Below are 22,035 nucleotides of genomic sequence, written 5' to 3' on the forward strand. Positions count from 1 at the left end.
AAAGGGGTGACTCCCCTTCTAGGAGGGCCGAGTGACAGGGAGTGATGCCCCTTCATCATGCATTCACGTACCAGTGCAGAGGGCATCGAGTTACTCACAGCCAATTTCTCAATTGACAGTCACGTCAGGGGGCGAAGGTGGCTTGTGTTGCCCCCCACCCCCTCCCGCCACCCCACGCCACTAAGATTCAAAAGGCCAGTAAGAGCTAGAGTCTCAGGGGTACAGTTGAAACCAAGCGAACCTAATCCTGTATCATTTCTAAATCTAACCTAGTCTTGTATCATTTGTAAGTCTAACCTAATCCTGTATCATTTATGTGTCCCCTGTGTCCTTTATCCATAGACAGTCCGCCAGGGACGGAGAGCGCACCAAGTAGCAGGGAATTCTTTTCCATTGGGAAAGTGTAGTCATTGGAAGTTTTTGTTTGTTTGTTTTTCAAGTATAGGATTGGAGGGTGCTGGGCGGGGGTGCTGGTCCTTACCGAGCATCCTGTTGAAGACCTCGTGGTGCTCAGGCAGCACTGAAGACACCCGCTGTCGCTTGAGCTTCATCTTGAGCCCACTCAGCGACTCCACGACCCAGGTGTCCTGGGCCTCAGTGGCCGGCTCGCCCTCCTCCTCCTCCTCTCTGAACGCCACTGACCTCTTCCTCTTACAGCCAGGGCGCTGAGGCGGGGAGCTGCAGCCGGCCCAGGGGGCTGAGAAAAGACAAGAGACTACAATAGGACGTTCTCGTCTTGGGAATTCAGCCACTGGTGACCACCCAACCACACCCCGACTCCGCCTCCCCCCCGAAACACCCCTACCCTTTCCAGTCTCATAGACCTCTGACCTTGCCCCAAGTCATCTTTCCATCTTTCTCTGTCCATATCTACCTATCCCTCCCCTGACTCATTTTGTCATTTTTCCAGCTTCCTGTCCTGAAAACTCTTTCTCATGGTAGATAATTTCTCCCACTAGGAAAAAAGAAGAAAAAGAACCCTCCCCTTGTTTCCTCTCTTCCCCTCTCTCATCCTTGGATCTCATCTCCTAACCCTCTTTCTTGCTTCCCAGGGTTTCCGTGTCCCCAGCTCCTGTCCTCTCCTCCCTCAATCCCTGGCTTTCCGAATGTCTCCCTTCTTTCATAGGCACCTGACGCAGGTGCTCCTTCCCGACCTCTGTACCCTTTCCTCCTTACTGGTCAAGCCTCTGAAATTCCTTCTCGTGCCAGCTCCCTCACCTGACGGTCCTGGGCTTTCTTCGTTGACAGTCACCTCCAGGGGGTACCCTGAGGAGCTGGGCTGGGAGTCCTGGTCCTCAACCTGGGAACTCGGTTGACGATTGGCCATGATTTCTCCCAAACTCTTCCCTTCCTCGACGCCTAGACTCTGCTTTGTCCCAACTCTTCTTCTGGACTTGGGCAAAACACAAGTGGTCGTCCGTTCTCCAAGCTGCGGGGCAACTGGCAGTGGAGAAAAGCTCTGGCGAGATGCTATTGTCCACCTCTGCTGCCGAGCGCCACGGAGTCTGGTCCTTCCAATCAGGAAGGTCGGAAGCCTGTGACGTCATCATGGGGTCATTCCAACCTGGCAACCAGTTTGAATGAAAACACAAGTAACTGTCAGACCTATGTGTGCACTTGTCCCAGAGATCAGGGGTAAATGGTATCTCCTGCCACTGACCCAACCTCTGCCCGTCCACCAAAACCCCCCTCAAGGTGTCCGGACCCCTCTTTACCGCTTCCCAGCAGGTGCGCTGTCCTCTCCCTGCTGGACTCTCCCCCTCGCTCCCATTCCTTTTCCACGGCCTGGTGGGAGAGTGGGGAGAGGGACAAGGAAACTTAGGGGAAGCAGCAACGGTTAAGCCTTATAAGAGTGAGATAAGTATGTAAAAAAGATCCCAGGTGCACTGACTGACTGGATTGAAAAGTTACGTTAAAACACGCAGTTTGGCAAAGCGCTTCTGCTCAATGTGTACTGACACTGTGTTCAGAATTCTGTACTGGGGGAGCACACGTCCGCCACCCTCAGGCACCTTTGAGTCCAAGAGCCATTTTGAGAAGCTAAAATCAGAGAGAAGTACAGGTGCTCAGGCACCCTTCAAAGGGGGTCTACAAACAAACACAAAACAACAAAAAAGGGCACCTTTGGATTTCACGAAGTCCATGGATTGTCCAAAGCCTGGCCCTCGATTCCAATTAAGAAATTCTAGTCTACTTAGCAAAATTTTTTTTTAAACATCTTTATTGGAGTATAATTGCTTTACAATGGTGTGTTAGTTTCTGCTTTATAACAAAGTGAATCAGTTATACATATACATATGTTCCCATATCTCTTTCCTCTTGCATCTCCCTTCCTCCCACCCTCCCTATCCCACCCCTCTAGGTGGTCACAAAGCACCGAGCTGATCTCCCTGTGCTATGCGGCTGCTTCCCACTAGCTATCTATTTTACATTTGGTAGTGTATATATGTCCATGCCACTCTCTCACCCTGTCACATCTCACCCCTCCCCCTCCCCATATCCTCAAGTCCATTCTCTAGTAGGTCTGTGTCTTTATTCCCGTCTTGCCACTAGGTTCTTCATGACCTTTTTTTTTTTTCCTTAGATTCCATATATATGTGTTAGCATACTGTATTTGTTTTTCTCTTTCTGACTTACTTCACTCTGTATGACAAACTCTAACGCCATCCACCTCACTACAAATACCTCCATTTCATTTCTTTTTATGGCTGAGTAATATTCCATTGTATATATGTGCCACATCTTCTTTATCCATTCATCCGACGATGGACACTTAGGTTGCTTCCATGTCCTGGCTATTGTAAATAGAGCTGCAATGAACATTTTGGTACATGACTCTTTTTGAATTATGGTTTTCTCAGGGTATATGCCCAGTAGTGGGATTGCTGGGTCGAATGGTAGTTCTATTTTTAGTTTTTTAAGGAACCTCCATACTGTTCTCCATAGTGGCTGTATCAATGTACGTTCCCAGCAACAGTGCAGGAGGAGGGTTCCCTTTTCTCCACACCCTCTCCAGCATTTACTGTTTGTAGATTTTTTGGTGATGGCCATTCTGAGTGGTGTGAGGTGACACCTCATTGTAGTTTTGATTTGCATTTCTCTAATGATTAGTGTTGTTGAGCATCCTTTTCACGTGTTTGTTGGCAATCTTATATCTTCTTTGGAGAAATGTCCATTTAGGTCTTGTGTCCATTTTTGGATTGAGTTGTTTGTTTTTTTGATATTGAGCTGCGTGAGCCGCTTGTATATTTTGGAGATGAATCCTTTGTCAGTTGCTTTGTTTACAAATATTTTCTCCCACTCTGAGGGTTGTTTTTTTGTCTTGTTTATGGTTTCCTTTGCTGTGCAAAAGCTTTTAAGTTTCCTTAGGTCCCATTTGTTTATTTTTGTTTTTATTTCCATTTTTCTAAGAGATGGGTCAAAAAGGATCTTGCTGTGATTTATGTGATAGAGTGTTCTGCCTATGTTTTCCTCTAAGAGTTTTATGGTGTCGGGCCTTACATTTAGGTCTTTAATCCATTTTGAGTTTATTTTTGTGTTATGGTGTTAGGTAGTGTTCTCATTTCATTCTTTGACAGGTAGCTGTCCAGTTTTCCCAGCCCCACTTATTGAAGAGGCTGTCTTTTCTCCACTGTATATTCTTGCCTCCTTCATCAAAGATAAGGTGACCATATGTGCATGGGTTTATCTCTGGGCTTCCTATCCTGTTCCATTGATGTATATTTCTCTTCCCTAAAGTATATTGCAATAAAGGTATGTACGTTGTTTTTTTAGACACAAGGCTATCGCACACTTAACAGACTACAGTATAGTGTAAACGTAAGTTTTTCATGCACGGGTACACCAAAAAATTCATGTGACTTGCGTTATGGCGGTATTTGCTTCATTGCAGTGTTCTGGGACTGAAGCTGCAATGTCTCTGAGCTGGGCCTGTATACCCAGAAGTGGGATTGCTGGATCATATGGAATTTTTAGTTAAAAGATTTTGAGAAAACTCCATACTGTTTTCCACAGTGCCTGCACGATGTTACATTCCTGCCTACAATATGCAAGGGTTACGATTTCTCTACAACCTTGACAACTCTATGTTTAAAAAGAAAGAAAAAATTGTAGCCATTCCAGCAGATGTGAGGTAATATCTCATTATGATTTTGATTTGCATTTCCCGATGATTAGTGACATTGAGCACCTTTTCATGTACCTGGTGCTGTGTTAAGTATTCCTAACACACATACACAGACACAAAGGGATAGAAGGAATCTTTTGGAAGTGATGAGTATATTACCGTGATGGTGGTGATGGTATCACAGGTGTGTGCATATGTCCAAACTCATCAAGTTATACAAATTAAACCTGGGCTGGATTTTGTATATCAGTTATATGTAAATAAAGCTGTAAAAGCCTAGGAACAAGTGATGTGCTTCCTGAGCCGGTGAAGCCCAGGTACATCTTTTCTCCTCTCCCAGGGGAGAACCCACCCAAGCAGCCATTGAACTTGGCTCACTTTCCGTTTCTTTAGTTTCCCCTTCTGTTACTTTTGTGTTTCTGCTTTGTTTTCAGACTACAGCTAAGTGCTTCCCCGTTTGTAGCAGCAGTGATTCTGAGTTTGGCTCTGTCGTTTGAAGACTTTTGATGGTCTCTCCAAAGCGATTAAGTTTCTACAGAGCTAATCTCAGTTAGGTGAGAGGTGACAGAGGATCTGGTTTGATAGTCTTTTCTTAGTCTTTTCTCTTCGTCTATTTGTCTACTTCGACAAGCTCAAATCAGTTAAGAATCTCTTGCCCAGTGGGAGGAGAACGGCTCTTTAATCTCTAGACTGGTGAGTGTTTATTCCTGACCCATGTCTAAGACTTTAGAACTGAAGGTAAAAGTTCCATTTCTCTGTATGTCTGTGTGTCTGTAATTCAGAAAGGTCTTTACCTCTGACAGTGTGAGTATGTAATGTTTTCCTACTTCTGGATCTATTAAAGTAGATTGTAGAGTCTCTTAAATTTAAAGGATTTCTGTCCTGTTTGGCTTACAAAGATACAAATGTGCTTATAAAAATTATGTATCCCTAAAATTCTCAGAGAGAAAGGAATTTGAACTTCTGATACTTTAAATGTGCTAGAAAAGTATTCTTACGGAAATCACGTCAGGGAATTCCCTGGCGGTGCAGTGGTTAGGACTCGGTGCTTTCACTGCCAGGGTCCGGGTTCAGTCCGTGGTCAGGGAACTAAGATCCAGCAAGCCTCTCGGTGCAGCCAAAAAAACAAAAAAACGAAAAAATCAACTCAGAAATTTAAAGACTTCAAGTTTACATAATTTAGGTCAATCTTTGGCAAATGAAGCTAGTTTAATATTTTTGGTTTAAAAAAAGTTACTCCTATCTTATTTATCAGTATTAGGCATACATTGAAAACAATTCTACTTGGGTGTGTTCTTCCTAAATTTATAAAGGTGTACCCATCAAATAAGCTAACATTACTTCTACTTAATATTTAAGGTTATGAAAAATGTAAATTTGTGTTTAGCCACATTTAATTATTCTTCTGACAAACTTTATTTCAACAGTAACTGTGTTTTGTATTGTGTTAGCTTGTCGATACTTTCCAAGATCTTTAGTTTACGTAAACCCTTGAACTGATATTAAATTGTGTTACTGACTGGATAATCATTGGATACCGAGGTCATTTGTAAGCAAGACAGAAACCTGAAACGTTGATCACTAAGCATAATCTCAAGTTCTATGCTCTTGCTGCATATTTTTATTTGTTACCTAGAGGCTATATCTGTGGGTGTGTTAATGAATGTGTTTGTCTCTGGCACTTGGAGAAGTTGTGTAAGGGATGTTTGTGGCTTCGTAATGTTGTGTTACGTGTGTTCATGAGCTCTGCTAGCCTACAGTGCTGGTGTGTGATGGGCAGTTGTCAGTTATTCACTCCTAGTTTTCTTTGTGCAATGGAAGTAAGTTTGGTTCAAAGTTGTTATGAATATAATATGAATGAGGCTTGAGCAATAGTAATGTTATCGGCTGGAACAGAACTCAGGTGCAGCTGCTCATCGCTCAGAAGTCAATGTTCCAGAGACAAGGGTTGGTGGAAGAAGAAAGATGCTTTATTCAGGAAGCTGGCAACCTGGGAAGATGGTGGACTAGTGTCCCCCAAAGCATCTCCCAGTTGCCAGTTAGAGGGAAAAGGGGTTTATAGGGAAAAGACGGGAAGTCTCTGGGCTGTGCAGGTGGGGGCTACATGCAGAGTAGCACAGTCAGCTCTGACCATCATCTTGACATTGGTCATGCAGTGGTGTGGTCAGTGTCATGTTGATTGTTTCCGGCACAGTTAATCTTCAAGTCCAGTGTTGGTTTGTTCCCATTTCCTTGAGGCCAGTTCCTGGAATTGTGTAAGCCATTGGTTCAGGTCTGCTCAAGATGGAGCAGCTTATGTCATAACTCCAGTCTGGTCATCATACAGTTAGCTCTCTCCTCTTGTAGCGGTTTTAGTATCTGCAAAACAAGTTAGGAATGTGTCTCTGACACTGTTACTTACGTCCTTGGGGAGGAACTAAAGATTCTGTGACTGCTGTTGTCCTAATCGTGAACTGCTTGAACCTGTTGTTTTGTGACTCAGGGGAGGCCTGGGAGACTGCAGCTGTTTTACAAGCAAGAGGCAGGGGACATGGAAGGGCCCTGCAGGGTCCTGCTTGTTTACAGCAACCGAGAGGTACAACTTTGTATGCAAGATGATGAGATGTAGTTTTGTTTATTAACAGGAACAAAAGTAGTTTGGTCCTAAAGTAAAATGACCGATTGTTCCAGCACCAGAAAGAGGATAGTGAAGGACACCACCTGAATGAATCTAGAAAGTTGTAGGAGATTGGTGGAAAGGGAATTGTATTGGTCTCAGCCGAAGGTGGCTCAGTTTTGATGTTTATTGCAGAGATTTTCAAAAAAGAGCTTATGGTTCTCTTAAGTATCAAATATTATATTGATGCAAAGCTGGAGTTTGGTTTTCTCTCTGTAAAAATGATATATTTTTTCGTGGAGTATTGGTCTCCTTAATAAGTGGTTGGAAAAGTTGTTCTCTAAATCTGCCTAAACAGCAGAGATTCTGTATCTCACAGGAAGAGCTTTCTGCCCCTAGTTCTGAATTCATCCGGCCGCCTTATTTTCTTGAAAATAAATGCACAGGGACTTTCCTGGTGGTGCAGCGGTTAAGAATCCACCTGCCAGCACAAGGCACACGGGTTCGAGTCCTGGTCCGGGAAGATCCCACATGCTTTTAGAAACTAGAACACGGAGAGAGTGAGGTCATATGAAATTTGAAACGCTAAATATTGTCATAGTTTTAAGCAGTTTGAAGATTGTTGGAAGAAATGATTTGTCATTCATTCAAATAATACGCATTTGATGAATACTTGCAAAAAGTAAACAATAAAAAATCCTCTAGAGCCCGCGAGCCACAACTGCTGGAACCCACGTGCCTAGAGCCCATGCTCCGCAACAAGAGAAGCCACCGCATTGAGCAGCCGACGCACCACAACGAAGAGAAGCCCCCGCTCACCGCAACTAGAGAGAGCCCACGTGCAACAGCGAAGACCCAACGCAGAGAAAAATAAATAAATAAATAAATAAATAAATAAATAAATAAATAAATATATTAAAAAAAAAAGAAAGAAAATAAATGCACAACAAAATTTCTGCGTTTCTGAGAAAGTTAAGCTTCCTTAAAACTGTGTTCCTTTTGGTATGGTTTTTTCTCTTTAAAGTGTACTGTCAGGAATACCCTGGCATTTCAGGGGTTAGGACTGTGCGCTTCCACTGCTAGAGGCCTGTTTTTGATCCCTGGTCAGGGAACTAAGATCCCACAAGCTGCGTGGCGCAGCCGAAAAAACAGCGAAGACAAAATCATCATACTTTAGCCGTTAAACGAAGTCCAGGGCCTTTAGTTGCTCCTCAAGGGCTATCGGGTAATATTCTGAGCTACGTCCTTGGAGCTGTTTTGCAGAGACTGAAACCCCCAGCAGGTGGAAGAAGTTAACTGCATGCTGCCCACAAGCACGCAGACCCCAGACCAGTTGGAAGCAGAAGGCTGATGAGGTTGAGTCCCCGCTACCTCACCACCGACCAATCAGAAGAATGTCCGTGAGCTGATCACGCACCCTGTAACCCTGTCTTCAACATGCAGCCCCTTTCTCTTTTCCCTATATAGTCCTCAAGCAAAACCTCAGGAGGGGAAAGTAGGTTCTTTGGGACGAGTCCACCTTCCCCCCTGGGCTGCCGGCTTCCTCAGTAAAGCCGTGTTTCCTTTTACCCAACACTTGACTCTCAGTATTGGAGTCCTGAATGATGCAAGATCTGCCTCATCTTCTGCAGTTTTTCCTCCATGAAAAATAATTCAGGATTATTTTTCAGAGTTAAGAAATGTGGTTGGATAATCACAGCGCCATTAAGCCACACCTCGTTGGGCAGCAAACAGGCGAAGCACACTGGTAATGACCACACACATCATGATTGTGAGAAGACTTTCATCTTTATTATATTTCCCCAAAAGCTGCATTGCACGGTACTCTTTAATAATCTAAAATAACATACAAACTTGTTGAGACAAGTTAAAAACTTACGACTGAATTCCCACAATTCAGTAATGAGAACTAAAAATATACAAATTTATGCTTACAAGAATTGGGAGGAAATACCCACCTAGCTATAAGTAGAGTGGAAATATTATGCAATAGATAAAATGTATATTACGTAATAGATAAAACCAAAAATCTCTCTTGAAAATGTGAATAAAATTGTATATAGGTGTAAATATACAACAGCTGTAATACTCATCACAAAACTTGGTGGGAATAAGATGTTTCACAATGAAGACTATTTCAAAACTATTTAAAATACATCTATAAATATAAAATATAAAAATACAATAATTTTATAGGTGACATTTTCAAAATAAGCCAGTGAAAGTTAAGTCATCAGTCATGACCGTGTGGCTCTAATTATATATTTTAAAGTTATTCCCTCCTGTTCTGAGCCCCCTACACGCCACCTTCAAATGCTTCTAGACTGGGGCAAAGAAGTGTGTAAAAAATGGGACCTCCAGTGTTCATCTCAGGGGAGATTTGAATGAAATGATCTGAAAATTGGGGTGGTGCCTTCCAAAGGGATGGAACGTGACAGAACCCTGATTTCTTATTGTCCTGCCACAGACTCCCAGGAGTGTGACACGAAAACTCTCTTGAGCTCGTTCTAGAAGACGCTGGGTTCTTCCCGATCATCTGCACAAGAGGCTTCTCCCTCCCTTCCTCACGGCTGTCGTCAGCGTGTGGATTGACCTCCTGTGCAACATCCTCATCTCTCCTGGGCTCTGTGATCTGGAAGTAAGAGAAGGAGCAAGGACGTCAGATTTCAAAGTGGCAACTGTCCAGATACAAAGGTTTTCACATTCTTAGTTCTCACCAGAATTGAGACTCATTTATGATTGCAGTTTTATCTCAAATTCTCCATTCGGAGCCCCAATCCTGAACCATTCATTGTTTTCAAGTGCGATTCTTGGAGTTTGGTGAGCCTGACTGCAAAAACTACTGAATACACCTAAGGCCAGGCCCAGTCATCTGCTTTATAGCCAAGACTCCAGGTGATTCTGCTCAGGGAGCTGGCATTTGGAGAATGCTGCTTTAGTCTTAACTCACCTTGGTCCTTTGGCACCACTTAAATTCTGAACTTGGAACCACACTACAGACATCACTGACCGGTCAGCATCGTGGACCAGGAGACCTGCTGCCTGTTCCCTAATGCTAATCCTGGATCCTAATGTCTATTTTATTATTAATTTTTAATTGACTTATTTTCTTTATTTTATTTTTGGCTGCATTGGGTCTTTGTTGCTGCGCGTGGGCTTTCTCTAGTTGTGGTGAGCGAGGACCACTCTCCGTTGCTTCTCATGACGCGTCTCTTGTGGCGGAGCACGGGCTCTAGGCGCACAGGCTCAGTAGTTGTGGCTTGCGGGCTCTAGAGTACAGGCTCAGTAGTTGTGGCTCGTGGGCTCTAGAGCGCAGGCTCAGTAGTTGTGGCGCACGGGCTTAGTTGCGCCACGGCATGCGGGGTCTTCCCGGACGAGGGCTCGAACCCGTGTGCCCTGCGTTGGCAGGCGGATTCTTAACCACTGAGCCACCAGGGAAGTCCCTGGATCCTAATGTTTAAATAATAGTCAGTCCTAGACTTGGTTAGTGTTATGGGCTGAATGTTTGTGTCCCCCCAAATTCTTATGTTGAAATCTTAAAATCTTAACCGCTCAGGGGCTGGTATTAGGAGGGTGGGGTCTTTGGGAGGTTATTAGGTCATGGGGTAGAGCCCTCATGAATGAGATTATTGCCCTTGTAAAAGAGACTGTGCTCTGTTGTTTATAAGCCACGCAGGCTGTAGTATCTTGTTAGGGCAGGTCGAACGGACTAAGGCAGCTAGTTTGCAAGATTTCAACCAAATGTTTGCTCAATCCTCTGCCCACATCTAGAACTCTAATGTGTCCATTGTAATAAGCCATGCTGAAGATGGCATTCCTTAACCTTCACTCGTTCTGATAAACCGTCTTGACCATAAAGTTGAGGGGGAAAAGGTGAATTGTACAAAAGGAATCATTGGTGATCTGGCCGTAAGCAATTGGAAAGTAAATTTGGATGAAAATAAAGCTAGTCATAATTGGTCTTTTCTTACTGAACGTGTAGGCTGTTCCATCTAATATCCTGTTTGTAGACGTTTACCTTGTGGTAGGTAAATCCTAGAACCCATATCCCTGAGGGATGTAAGGCCAAAAATGAATTAAAAAGAGAAACTCGAAACACCGTACATGGAAAAAAATCACCATCTCATCAAAGCTGTTATTTGGACCCAATTGCTTTGGGTGAAATGACTTCAGTGAGACCCATGCGTCTGTGACAGACTGGTTTCCCCGAGGTCTGGCGCCCACGGGCCCCACGGTGCTGGTGTGTGTGTGTGGCTGTGAGGCCGCGGCTGGGCGCTGAGTCGGCGTGTGGCTGTGTGCCCGGCTGGCCCCCTTCACAGCGTGAGAGGTGATGTGGGTCCAGCAGTGGGATTCCTCCGATTTCCTCAGTAAGCAACGCGTCATTCCGCCCGCACCTTTGCGGACGCAGACCTACCTTTGCGCAGGCCGATGACCTCAGGCCTGCGTGGTCCTGGGGCCTCTAGGGCAAGAGGGCGCGATCTCTTCCCCACACCCAGAGCTCTGGCTCAAAAGCCTGGATCTGGAAAGACAAACAGCCCCTGGAAATGAGGATGACGCTGCCTCCCCGTGCCCCGCGTCCGGTTCTTTCTCGTCCGTCTCCAGGTCCCAGACCGAATCCCCCATGATCCCCACCTCCTCTCCGGCCCTGCCCCTCCCCCAGACCGCCACAGCCCACCCACCTGCTCGCACTCTTCCCGAGTGACCCTAGCGTTCCAGCCCATGGAACGGATGAACTGGAGACGCAGTTTGTGGAACAAGGGACGCTGGGAGCGGTTCTTTCCATAGAGGAACGAAAAGATGGCCTGTTTGGGGGCCTGGTTGTCCTCTTCCATGTCGTTGGCCACATAGCTGGGGAAAGACATCAGGTGGCTGTCATCAGCACAGGAAGGGCCTCCACTTGAGATCGGCTTCCCAGAAAAGAGGCAGGCTGAGCATCCTGACACGACCCACCCAGCCCTGCCCAGCGTCCCCGAGAGCTGCCCAGTCATCAAGGCGCCACTGCCAGGCAGGACCTTCGCAAGGGTGCCTCTCACACCTTGATGCTGGGGACAAAATCCAAACCCCCTGTTCCCTTCAACTTGTTGTATGTGCACACACCTCTCTCCCTATGTTGTAGGTGCATGTACAGTTCCTGAGGGCAGGAGCTGATCTGATCTATTTCTGCATTCATCCCTCTCCTACCAAATGACACATTTAGGGCTTGGTTCATCTTGATGCATTAATTCAACAGCCTTTTGTGAATCTCTGTTCCCATCACCTCATATTCCCCAGCGTGTAGGGTGTACTTTATAAGGTTTCATTAGATGAATGAATGAATGAACGAACATTTTATCTCGTAGCCAAATGCAATACTGATTACCTCGAAGACTCACAATAACAAACATTCGCAAAATGAAAAGAATTGTGCTGAGTGTTTTGGGAATGCATTGACATTTTGACAAGACCTGCCTTCCACATTGTGTCTAGTCTAATGGGACTGGGGAAGGGGAAGGGGGGAGATAAGAAATGACTGTAATGCAAAGCATCACATTCTAATACGATTTTAACGAAAGTGCCTCCGGGATGCAGAAGTTAGGGAGATCAGGCATCGTGAAGGTTTTGGTGTTTGAACCCACTTTAAGGATAGGGTCATTTTCTTCAGGTAAATGTGTGGGAAAGATCCCTGGACAGAAAAGCACAATAGAAACTTAGAGGGCAGGGTATTTGGAAGGAACAGTGACACAAAGGAATAAAGTATCAGGACAGTGTGATGGAGATTGCAGAGAGAGTTGAATTCCAACCCAGAACTCTGGCCTTGATTTGGCACGTAATGAGCCAATGACATTGTGTGAAGCGGTCAGACCTGGGTTTTGGAAGGACATTCAGGCAAATAGAGCCGACTGGCTTGGGAGACGTGGAAGAAACATCAGTGGGGAGCATTTTCTGCCAGGTCCGCGCTATGTGATAAGGGCCCCGATTGTGGCATTTGTCGTGGGAACGCAGAAACGGAAGATAATCACACTTGGTGCTGATGTGGGAAGACCCGAGACCGGAGAATCAGAACCGGAAACGTCTCAAGTCTATTTACTTGTGGGCAGGATGGTGTCAGTCCTTTCTTCCTCTCCTCTTAGGAAGGTTTCGTGTTTTGCTTTGTTTCGTTCAGTGTTTTAATTGACATTAGGGCAGTTTGTTTTGACAATGAATGGTATAAAAAACATAGCTTCGTTTGAAAAAGAAACCACTCTACCGTAATCCTGTCATTTTCACAGCCAGAGTAACCGGTACAGAGGGGTTTAAAAAAATAGATGAAAGGTCAGAGCCCCAGGTCTCTCCCTGCGCCCTCCCAGGGTGTTGAATATTGATGGAGGGGACGGAGCAAGATACTCACAGAGCTATAAAGAAATGGATTCTCTGGAATTGCCAGGAGAAGAGCCCGGCCCGGCTGAAATAAGCTATCACCATCGACAGGAGATACTGATGGAAAGAGGGAAAAAAAAACATAGGAGAGAGGTCACATCGTGGAAGAGGAAAAACAGTGGGATAAGGGAGCAGGGGACGAGGAATGGGTGGTGCCACTTGGAGAAGAGACCCCCGTGTTGGATGAGCCTGATTATTTGGGGGAGGGGAGAGGACAGAAGGTCAGAGTTTGCGACGCTCCAAGGATGGGAGGCTGTGGGTTTGAGGGCGTGGACTTAGGGCCGCTGGCACTGGACGGTGTTTGATGAACCGGAGCCAAGGCGAGTCCCCAGGAGCTGAGAGGAGAGGGGACTTAGGCAGCAACCACCAAAGGGGCACACCTGGGGCTCAGATCCCAGAGGGGACCTCGAGGCCCCTGGAGGGAAGTGTTGACAAGGCATCAGGTTGGGAGGGGAGTGGAAACGTGGGTGTAGAAAGCACCCCGCGTGCCCACCCAGGACAGGCGCTGGAGCAGGAATCCATCTCAGTGGGGGACTTACCTTGTCAGATACTTGCAGGTTTTTGTCCCAGGCGAGGAATTTCCTAATGACGGGATCCTCTGGGAAAAGAGGGCAGATGTTTGCCAGTGGGAACAGGGCTGTCGTGGGAGCATTCCAGAGCCAAGAGGGAGAACCACGCCCCCCCTGGGGAAATGCCCAGATGTGGCCCAGGGTGAAGCTGATGGGAAGAGGGGAGGGAAGACCATTCACTGTGGGAGGAAAAGGGGTGACTCCCCTTCTAGGAGGGCCGAGTGACAGGGAGTGATGCCCCTTCATCATGCATTCACGTACCAGTGCAGAGGGCATCGAGTTACTCACAGCCAATTTCTCAATTGACAGTCACGTCAGGGGGCGAAGGTGGCTTGTGTTGCCCCCCACCCCCTCCCGCCACCCCACGCCACTAAGATTCAAAAGGCCAGTAAGAGCTAGAGTCTCAGGGGTACAGTTGAAACCAAGCGAACCTAATCCTGTATCATTTCTAAATCTAACCTAGTCTTGTATCATTTGTAAGTCTAACCTAATCCTGTATCATTTATGTGTCCCCTGTGTCCTTTATCCATAGACAGTCCGCCAGGGACGGAGAGCGCACCAAGTAGCAGGGAATTCTTTTCCATTGGGAAAGTGTAGTCATTGGAAGTTTTTGTTTGTTTGTTTTTCAAGTATAGGATTGGAGGGTGCTGGGCGGGGGTGCTGGTCCTTACCGAGCATCCTGTTGAAGACCTCGTGGTGCTCAGGCAGCACTGAAGACACCCGCTGTCGCTTGAGCTTCATCTTGAGCCCACTCAGCGACTCCACGACCCAGGTGTCCTGGGCCTCAGTGGCCGGCTCGCCCTCCTCCTCCTCCTCTCTGAACGCCACTGACCTCTTCCTCTTACAGCCAGGGCGCTGAGGCGGGGAGCTGCAGCCGGCCCAGGGGGCTGAGAAAAGACAAGAGACTACAATAGGACGTTCTCGTCTTGGGAATTCAGCCACTGGTGACCACCCAACCACACCCCGACTCCGCCTCCCCCCCGAAACACCCCTACCCTTTCCAGTCTCATAGACCTCTGACCTTGCCCCAAGTCATCTTTCCATCTTTCTCTGTCCATATCTACCTATCCCTCCCCTGACTCATTTTGTCATTTTTCCAGCTTCCTGTCCTGAAAACTCTTTCTCATGGTAGATAATTTCTCCCACTAGGAAAAAAGAAGAAAAAGAACCCTCCCCTTGTTTCCTCTCTTCCCCTCTCTCATCCTTGGATCTCATCTCCTAACCCTCTTTCTTGCTTCCCAGGGTTTCCGTGTCCCCAGCTCCTGTCCTCTCCTCCCTCAATCCCTGGCTTTCCGAATGTCTCCCTTCTTTCATAGGCACCTGACGCAGGTGCTCCTTCCCGACCTCTGTACCCTTTCCTCCTTACTGGTCAAGCCTCTGAAATTCCTTCTCGTGCCAGCTCCCTCACCTGACGGTCCTGGGCTTTCTTCGTTGACAGTCACCTCCAGGGGGTACCCTGAGGAGCTGGGCTGGGAGTCCTGGTCCTCAACCTGGGAACTCGGTTGACGATTGGCCATGATTTCTCCCAAACTCTTCCCTTCCTCGACGCCTAGACTCTGCTTTGTCCCAACTCTTCTTCTGGACTTGGGCAAAACACAAGTGGTCGTCCGTTCTCCAAGCTGCGGGGCAACTGGCAGTGGAGAAAAGCTCTGGCGAGATGCTATTGTCCACCTCTGCTGCCGAGCGCCACGGAGTCTGGTCCTTCCAATCAGGAAGGTCGGAAGCCTGTGACGTCATCATGGGGTCATTCCAACCTGGCAACCAGTTTGAATGAAAACACAAGTAACTGTCAGACCTATGTGTGCACTTGTCCCAGAGATCAGGGGTAAATGGTATCTCCTGCCACTGACCCAACCTCTGCCCGTCCACCAAAACCCCCCTCAAGGTGTCCGGACCCCTCTTTACCGCTTCCCAGCAGGTGCGCTGTCCTCTCCCTGCTGGACTCTCCCCCTCGCTCCCATTCCTTTTCCACGGCCTGGTGGGAGAGTGGGGAGAGGGACAAGGAAACTTAGGGGAAGCAGCAACGGTTAAGCCTTATAAGAGTGAGATAAGTATGTAAAAAAGATCCCAGGTGCACTGACTGACTGGATTGAAAAGTTACGTTAAAACACGCAGTTTGGCAAAGCGCTTCTGCTCAATGTGTACTGACACTGTGTTCAGAATTCTGTACTGGGGGAGCACACGTCCGCCACCCTCAGGCACCTTTGAGTCCAAGAGCCATTTTGAGAAGCTAAAATCAGAGAGAAGTACAGGTGCTCAGGCACCCTTCAAAGGGGGTCTACAAACAAACACAAAACAACAAAAAAGGGCACCTTTGGATTTCACGAAGTCCATGGATTGTCCAAAGCCTGGCCCTCGATTCCAATTAAGAAATTCTAGTCTACTTAGCAAAATTTTGAGAATGTGGTATCACTGTTGACCCCAGAATTTCACTACCCTGAATAAAATGTCACGTGTACAAAAGACTAAATGGAAAAATCTCCAGTTCAAGACAGATTATTTTTCTGATAAAATGTCACCTGTACAAAAAGACTAAATGGGAAAACCTCCAATTCAAGACAGGTTATTTTTCATGAGGGTAGGAAGTACACGGTAGCTGAGATGCAGAGAAGAAAATAGCCAACTCAGGGTCATGCAGTGTCACTGGAAGCTTCTTCCTGGAAACCTCCCAACTCATACTTCCACTCCTCCCCTGGGTGTCTGAGTCTTGCTTTTCCTTCCTTCCTTCCTTCCCTTCCTCCTTCCTTCCTTCCTTCCTTCCTTCCTTCCTTCCTTCCTTCCTTCCTTCCTCCCTCCCTCCCTCCCTCCCTTCCTTCTTCCCTCCCTCCCTCCCTCCTTCCCTCCTTCCTCCCTTCTCTCTTTTTATTGTGATAAAATATACATTCCATAAAATTTGCTCTTTTTAAGGGTACAGTTATGTGACATCAAGAATTCACATTGTTGGGTTTCCCTGGTGGCACAGTGGTCAAGAATCTGCCTGCCGATGCAGGGGGACACGGGGTCGCGCTCTGGTCCGGGAAGATCCCACATGCTGCGGAGCACGTAAGCCCATGTACCACAAACTACTGAGGCCCGCAAGCCGTAACTCCTCGGCCGCGAGCCACAACTACTGAGCCTGTGCGCCTAGAGCCCATGCTCTGCCACAAAGAGAAGCCACCGCAATGAGAAGCTCGCGCACCGCGCCGAAGAGTAGCCCCCGCTCGCTGCAACTAGAGAAATCCTGCGCGCAGCAAGGAAGACCCAACGCAGCCAAAAATAAACAAAAATATTAATTAATAAAAAAAAAATTCACATTGTTGTACCACCATCCCAACCATCCATCTCCAGAATATTTTCACCCTGTCAAACTGAAACTCTGTCCCCGTTAAACACTGACTCCCCTTCCCCTGCTAGCCCCTGACACCCACCCTTCCACTTTCTGTCTCTATGAATTTGACCCCTCTGAGGATCTCACAGAAGTGGAATCATATAACATTTGTCCATGTGTATCTGGCTTATCCAGTTAGCATAATGTCGTCAAGTGTCATCCGTGCAGTAACCTGTATTAAAATTTCCTTCCTAGACCCCAAAGCCAGTGTGGACAGTACACAGTGAGTGAGAAGGAAATAAAACCCTGGGTCTAAAGAAGTTGAGATGTATGCCAAGTGCAATGGGAAACCGGTGAATGAGAGGTGTCGTGATCCAGTTTGCAATGAAAGGGAAAAGCTTTATTTTGGCTGCTGTATAAAATGGATGGGGTGGGGTTTCAGCAAGAGTGGAAGTCTGGAGACCCAGATATGGTTGGGAATTTGTTGTGGTAGTCCAGGAAGACGATGTCTGAGAAGATGGAGAGAAGCAAACAGGTTCCATGTACTTGGAGGGAGAATCAGCAGGGCTCATCGGGGGATGAGATGGGGGGAGGGTAGTGGGGAGGTATTTCTGTTTACTCTGTGTGCAACGTGTTGCTTATGCCCTCTACTGTTGAGACTTAATTGTTTGTACAAAGAAACAACCTTTCCTCTTAAAAGTGGAATTGTTAAATTTTCACTGTTTATACAAAGAAATATCAATCATTTAAAAAATACATTAAATGCTCTTTGTATCAATTAGAAACTTCCTTTTTGTGGATGAATAATATCTGTTGTATGAATATACACACTACATTTTTCTTATCCATTCATCTGTCAATGAACACTTGGGTTGTTTCCACATTTTGGCTCTGAATCTTTGCTTTTGAATTATTGTTTGGACTTTGATGAGAAGTATCTCTGTTGTTCAGGGGTGTGCCCAAAGTTTATTTTGTCTTTTGATCACTTACATATTTTTAATTAGCCCAAGCAATGCATACGTAGTCAAATCAGTTCATCCAAGGTGCAGGGACTGAGTGTCTCTTTGGTTTGCAGTCGTGGACTTTCTGAGATGTTTGTAGGGTCTCAGAGACCATGCAAAGAGCGTCTGAGGTCCTCCAGAGCTGCCACAGCCCGGCTCTCCTCAGGGTCCGCACTGCTGGAAAAGCACTGCTGCTTGAGGACCTGTGTCCCTCTGCTGTAGACGTTCATTGTTAGGAGGCCAGTGAGTTCAGATTTGCATTCATCATGCTTTCAATCACATCACAAGCTGATTGGGGTCCTTCTATAACAAAACAGAAGTCCACTCTCCTCTTGGTTAACAGGCTTTCAGATATTAGAAGGTTGGTATTCTGTCCCCGTGAAAATTTCTCTTGTATACTGTGAAATACCCTGATTGCTTTATCTAGTCTTCAGATCTGGATTTGCATAATCCCACCCCACCTCACCTTGTCCAAATGTGCTATAGTTAGGTGGGACCCATCTTAAGATGTGTTGGTATGTTGTCCAAAACTGGCGTAAAGAGCCCAGATTGAATCTGATGTTGTAACTGAGCAGGACCCTGTGGGGCCTTCCTGGGATGGATTCTCCCCATGTCTTCCGCCTGCATCTTGTCTTCAGAAAATTTTAGCCTCCTAGCCTTCTCTGAGTTCGAAACAAACAATTTAATCAGAGAAGTGAGAAAGTGCAAAAAGAAAGGAAAACAGTCCCAAAAGACCAATAATAGTGTAGCCGTTAAACAAAGTCAAGGACCTTTAGTTCCTCCTCAAGGGCTGTAGATACTGTTCTGAGCCACGTCCTTGGAGCTGTTTTGCAGAGACTGAAACCCCCAGCAGGTGGAAGAAGTTAATTGCATGCTGCCCACAATCACGTAGACCCCAGACCAGCTGGAAGCAGAAGGTTGACGATGTTGACCTCACATTACCTCACCACCAACCAATCGGAAGAATGTCCACAAGCTGACCACACACCCCTCAACCTCCCCTCCCTCACCTCCCACTCTTTTGTAATTCACTTTAAAAACATTTTTTAATTTTATAATTGGGAGTATAGTTGATTTACAGTGTTGTGTTAGTTTCCGGTGTACAGCAAAGTGATTCAGTTATATGTATACATATACCTATACTTTTTCAGATTGTTTTCCCATTTAGGTTATTACAGAATTTGGGGGGTTTTTTTCGTCACTCTGTGTGGCTGCAGGATCTCATTCCCTGACCAGGGATTGAAACCGGGCCACGGCGTGAAAGCCCGGAATCCTAACCTCTGGGCCACCAGGGAACTCCCTAGGTTAATACAGACTATTGAGTAGAGGTCCCTGTGCTATACGGGAGGGTCCTTGTTGATTGCCTGTTTTATTATAGTTGTGTGTATCTGTTAGTCCCAACCTCCTGATCTATCCCTCTCCCCCCCTTTCCCCTTTGGTAACCTTAAGTTCGTTTTCTATGTCTGTGAGTCTGTTTCTGTTTTGTAAAGAAGTTCATGCATATCATTGTTTTAGATTCCACATAGACGGATACCATATGATAGTTGTCTTTCTCTGTCTGACTTCCTTCACTTAGTATGATAATCTCTAGGTCCATCCATGGTGGCTGCAAATGGCATTATCTCATTCTTTTTTATGGCTGAGTAGTATCCATCGCATATATGTACCACATCTTCCTTATCCTTCCTCTGTCTATGGACATTTAAGTTTGCTTCCATGTCTTGGCTATTGTAAATAGTACCTGCTTATACATATGGGGTGGCATGTGTCTTCTTGAATGATGGTTTTCTCTGGGTATATGCCCAGAGTGGGGTTTGCTGGGTCATCGTAGCTCTAGCTTTAGTGTTTGAGAGAATCTCCATCCACACTGTTCTCCAATAGTGGCAGCACCAGTTTACATTCCCACCAACAGCCTCACCTCATCTTAAACACCTTTCCCTCAAAGCCATGGGGGAGTGGGGGCCTTTTGAGGCCCTAGATACCTAGACTCCTTGCTTGTTTGCCCTGCCGTAAACGCTGCACTTTCCTTCACCGTGACCCGGTGTCAGTAGATTGGCTTTACTGCGTGCGGGCGAGTGGACACAGTTCGGTTCAGTAACAGCGTGTTGGAGACAAGCAATACTATCACCTCTCCTCCTGTCTTTTCCTCCTGTGGGTGCAGTTTAATATAACAACGGCTGTAGCTCTAGTGCAGAAATATCAGTAGAGTGAAGCAGAAGTGCTTTGTCAATACAATCCTTCGGCATGAGAGTCACGTGGAGAAAATATTACAACACAGATGCCTGGACACAGCCTCAAGATTCTAATTCCACAGCACTGAGCTAGGGCCTAATTTTAACTTTCTCAATTGACCTGCTTCTGATTTGGAAATCTCTGGGTGGGATGTGCCACCCAGGCTGGTGCAGTAGGGGGTCTTCAAGGCGTCATTGAATGACATAAGCGGGAGGGAGGTGAACCGTGACCTGGATTTAACACAGGCAGCCTCTGGCAGGGCTGTGGCCAGGCCATGGGTCCACAACTGAGCGGACGTCTGTGTCAGCCTCCAATCCTCCTGCCAACGGGTCCGTGACAACCCCTCCGGCAGCCTGGTGCTGCTGTGGATAAGCAGCCCTGGGGTCGGAGTTCAGCCCAGGCACTTACCTAGTACATACATAGTGCATGTGCTATTGAGGAAACGGCCCTCTCCACCAGGAAGCCTGGAGCACATCCTCCCGTACAGCCCTCAGAGGGGCCCAACCCTGCTGACACCTGCATTTCAGACTTCCAACCTGCGAAAATGTCGGACAGTGCATTTGTGTTGCTTAAGCCCGCCAGTTTGTCGTACTTTGTGACGCAGCCCAAGCAAACTGCTACGGCCTCTATTTTGAATAAGAAGGAATTCACATGTGACGGTCACTTTCCTGCTTCCCCTGCCTTTATTTTTTATTTTTATTTTTAAAGAATATTTATTTCTCTTAGGCTGCGTCGTGTCTTAGTTGCGGCACGCGGGCTTAATTGCCCCGTGACGTGTGGGATGTTAGCTCCCGGACCAGGGTTCCCAGGCTTCGAACCCCCGTCCTCTACATTAGAAGGCGGATTCTTTACCACTGGAACACCGGGAAAGTCTCTCCCCTGCCTTTAAATTAAGACGTGTCCCTGAGCTTCAAAGAAGAACCTGTCCTTTTCTGTTAGATGAGAAACTTGAGTTTTCTTCTTAAACGTTGCATTTCCTGGTTGTGGTAGATGTGTTAGTGTTGAAAAAAATGGTTGAGAGACTTTAAGCGGAGAATGATTTACAAATCCTGAAGATGGGTGCCAGTTATCTTGATAAAATTGGTATGTTAAGATACCAAACATAAACAGGAGAAAACACAGGCAACTACTTAGGAAATGAAGGATGGAAAGGCTTCTTCAAGTACAGTGTCAAAGCAGATGAAAAGTATGACGTGAAAGTGAAAGATTTGAACACAAAATATGTTGTTAAGTATCTGTATAACAGAATGTGAGAGTAAAAAATTAAGTTAAAAAGATAAAGAACAGGGATTGACAGATATACACTTGTATATTGTAAAATAGATCAACAATAAGGACCTACTGTATAGCACAGGAAACTATGTTCAATATCTTGTAATAACCCATAATGGAAAAGAACCTGAAAAAAGAATATATATATTCTTACATAAATACATGTAACCGAATCACTTTGCTGTACACCTGAAACATTGTAAACCAGCTATACTTCAATAAAATAGATAACTGACAAAAGAGGGAAAATACCTGTATTTAATAGAAACGGAGATACAAAAGAGAAAGCTTTATATTGTAAATATCCAAATATATGAAGAGATCTTAATGAAACCAAACTAAAAGGTGGCCATTGCTGCTTCCAGTCAAGGTGAAATCACAGGGTCCAGGTTTACCCTCCTAGCTTAAACAACTTTAAAAGGGGGAAATGTATGAAGTGACGGTTTTTCGCCTTTGGAGAGAGGGTGAGTCGTGAGAGACATCAGCTCCCCGCTGGACATCCTGTTCATTTGGATGACTTCGTACTTATTATTCCC

At 46.1% G+C, this 22,035-nt stretch overlaps 2 protein-coding genes and 1 long non-coding RNA gene across 4 annotated transcripts in view; 1 reads left to right on the top strand and 2 right to left on the bottom strand.

The window, feature by feature from the left end:
• Positions 1-22,035, bottom strand: part of LOC118881678 — a 43,011-nt gene that overhangs the window by 3,828 nt on the left and 17,148 nt on the right. The window contains exons 8-11 of the mRNA XM_036826799.1: positions 15,593-15,662; positions 15,096-15,317; positions 14,359-14,703; positions 482-697 (exon numbers count right to left, since the gene is read on the bottom strand). Coding sequence (XP_036682694.1) covers positions 482-697; positions 14,359-14,703; positions 15,096-15,317; positions 15,593-15,662 — 853 coding nt within the window. The remainder of the gene's footprint in view (positions 1-481; positions 698-14,358; positions 14,704-15,095; positions 15,318-15,592; positions 15,663-22,035) is intronic.
• Positions 8,317-9,841, top strand: LOC118881310. The gene is made up of 2 exons (XR_005016498.1): positions 8,317-8,543; positions 9,190-9,841. It is a non-coding gene; the product is annotated as an uncharacterized LOC118881310 (long non-coding RNA).
• LOC118881305 (speedy protein E4A-like) lies at positions 10,050-14,017 on the bottom strand. 2 transcript variants are annotated; one of them, XM_036826086.1, is made up of 4 exons: positions 13,658-14,017; positions 13,090-13,175; positions 11,402-11,570; positions 10,050-11,241 (listed from the first exon to the last, which is right to left on the bottom strand). In XM_036826086.1, exons 1-4 carry the CDS (start codon positions 13,961-13,963, stop codon positions 11,182-11,184), a joined length of 621 nt encoding a protein of 206 aa, XP_036681981.1. In that variant the 5' UTR covers positions 13,964-14,017; the 3' UTR covers positions 10,050-11,181. The 2 variants fall into 2 exon arrangements, with proteins under 2 accessions (XP_036681981.1, XP_036681980.1); XM_036826085.1 differs by having other exon boundaries at positions 10,050-11,570.

Source organism: Balaenoptera musculus, chromosome 15 (assembly GCF_009873245.2).
Source record: "Balaenoptera musculus isolate JJ_BM4_2016_0621 chromosome 15, mBalMus1.pri.v3, whole genome shotgun sequence".
Classification (NCBI taxonomy): domain Eukaryota; kingdom Metazoa; phylum Chordata; class Mammalia; order Artiodactyla; family Balaenopteridae; genus Balaenoptera; species Balaenoptera musculus.

Excerpts from the sequence above, each read along its gene's own strand:
- LOC118881305 (XM_036826085.1), bottom strand. The coding sequence starts at position 13,963 with ATGCCCTCTGCACTGGTACGTGAATGCATGATGAAGGGGCATCACTCC. Across the intron at positions 13,176-13,657 it reads ACCTGCAAGTATCTGACAAG|TATCTCCTGTCGATGGTGAT; the intron begins GTAAGTCCCCCA and ends TCTTTCCATCAG. Across the intron at positions 11,571-13,089 it reads ATCCATTTCTTTATAGCTCT|CTATGTGGCCAACGACATGG; the intron begins GTGAGTATCTTG and ends GTCTTTCCCCAG.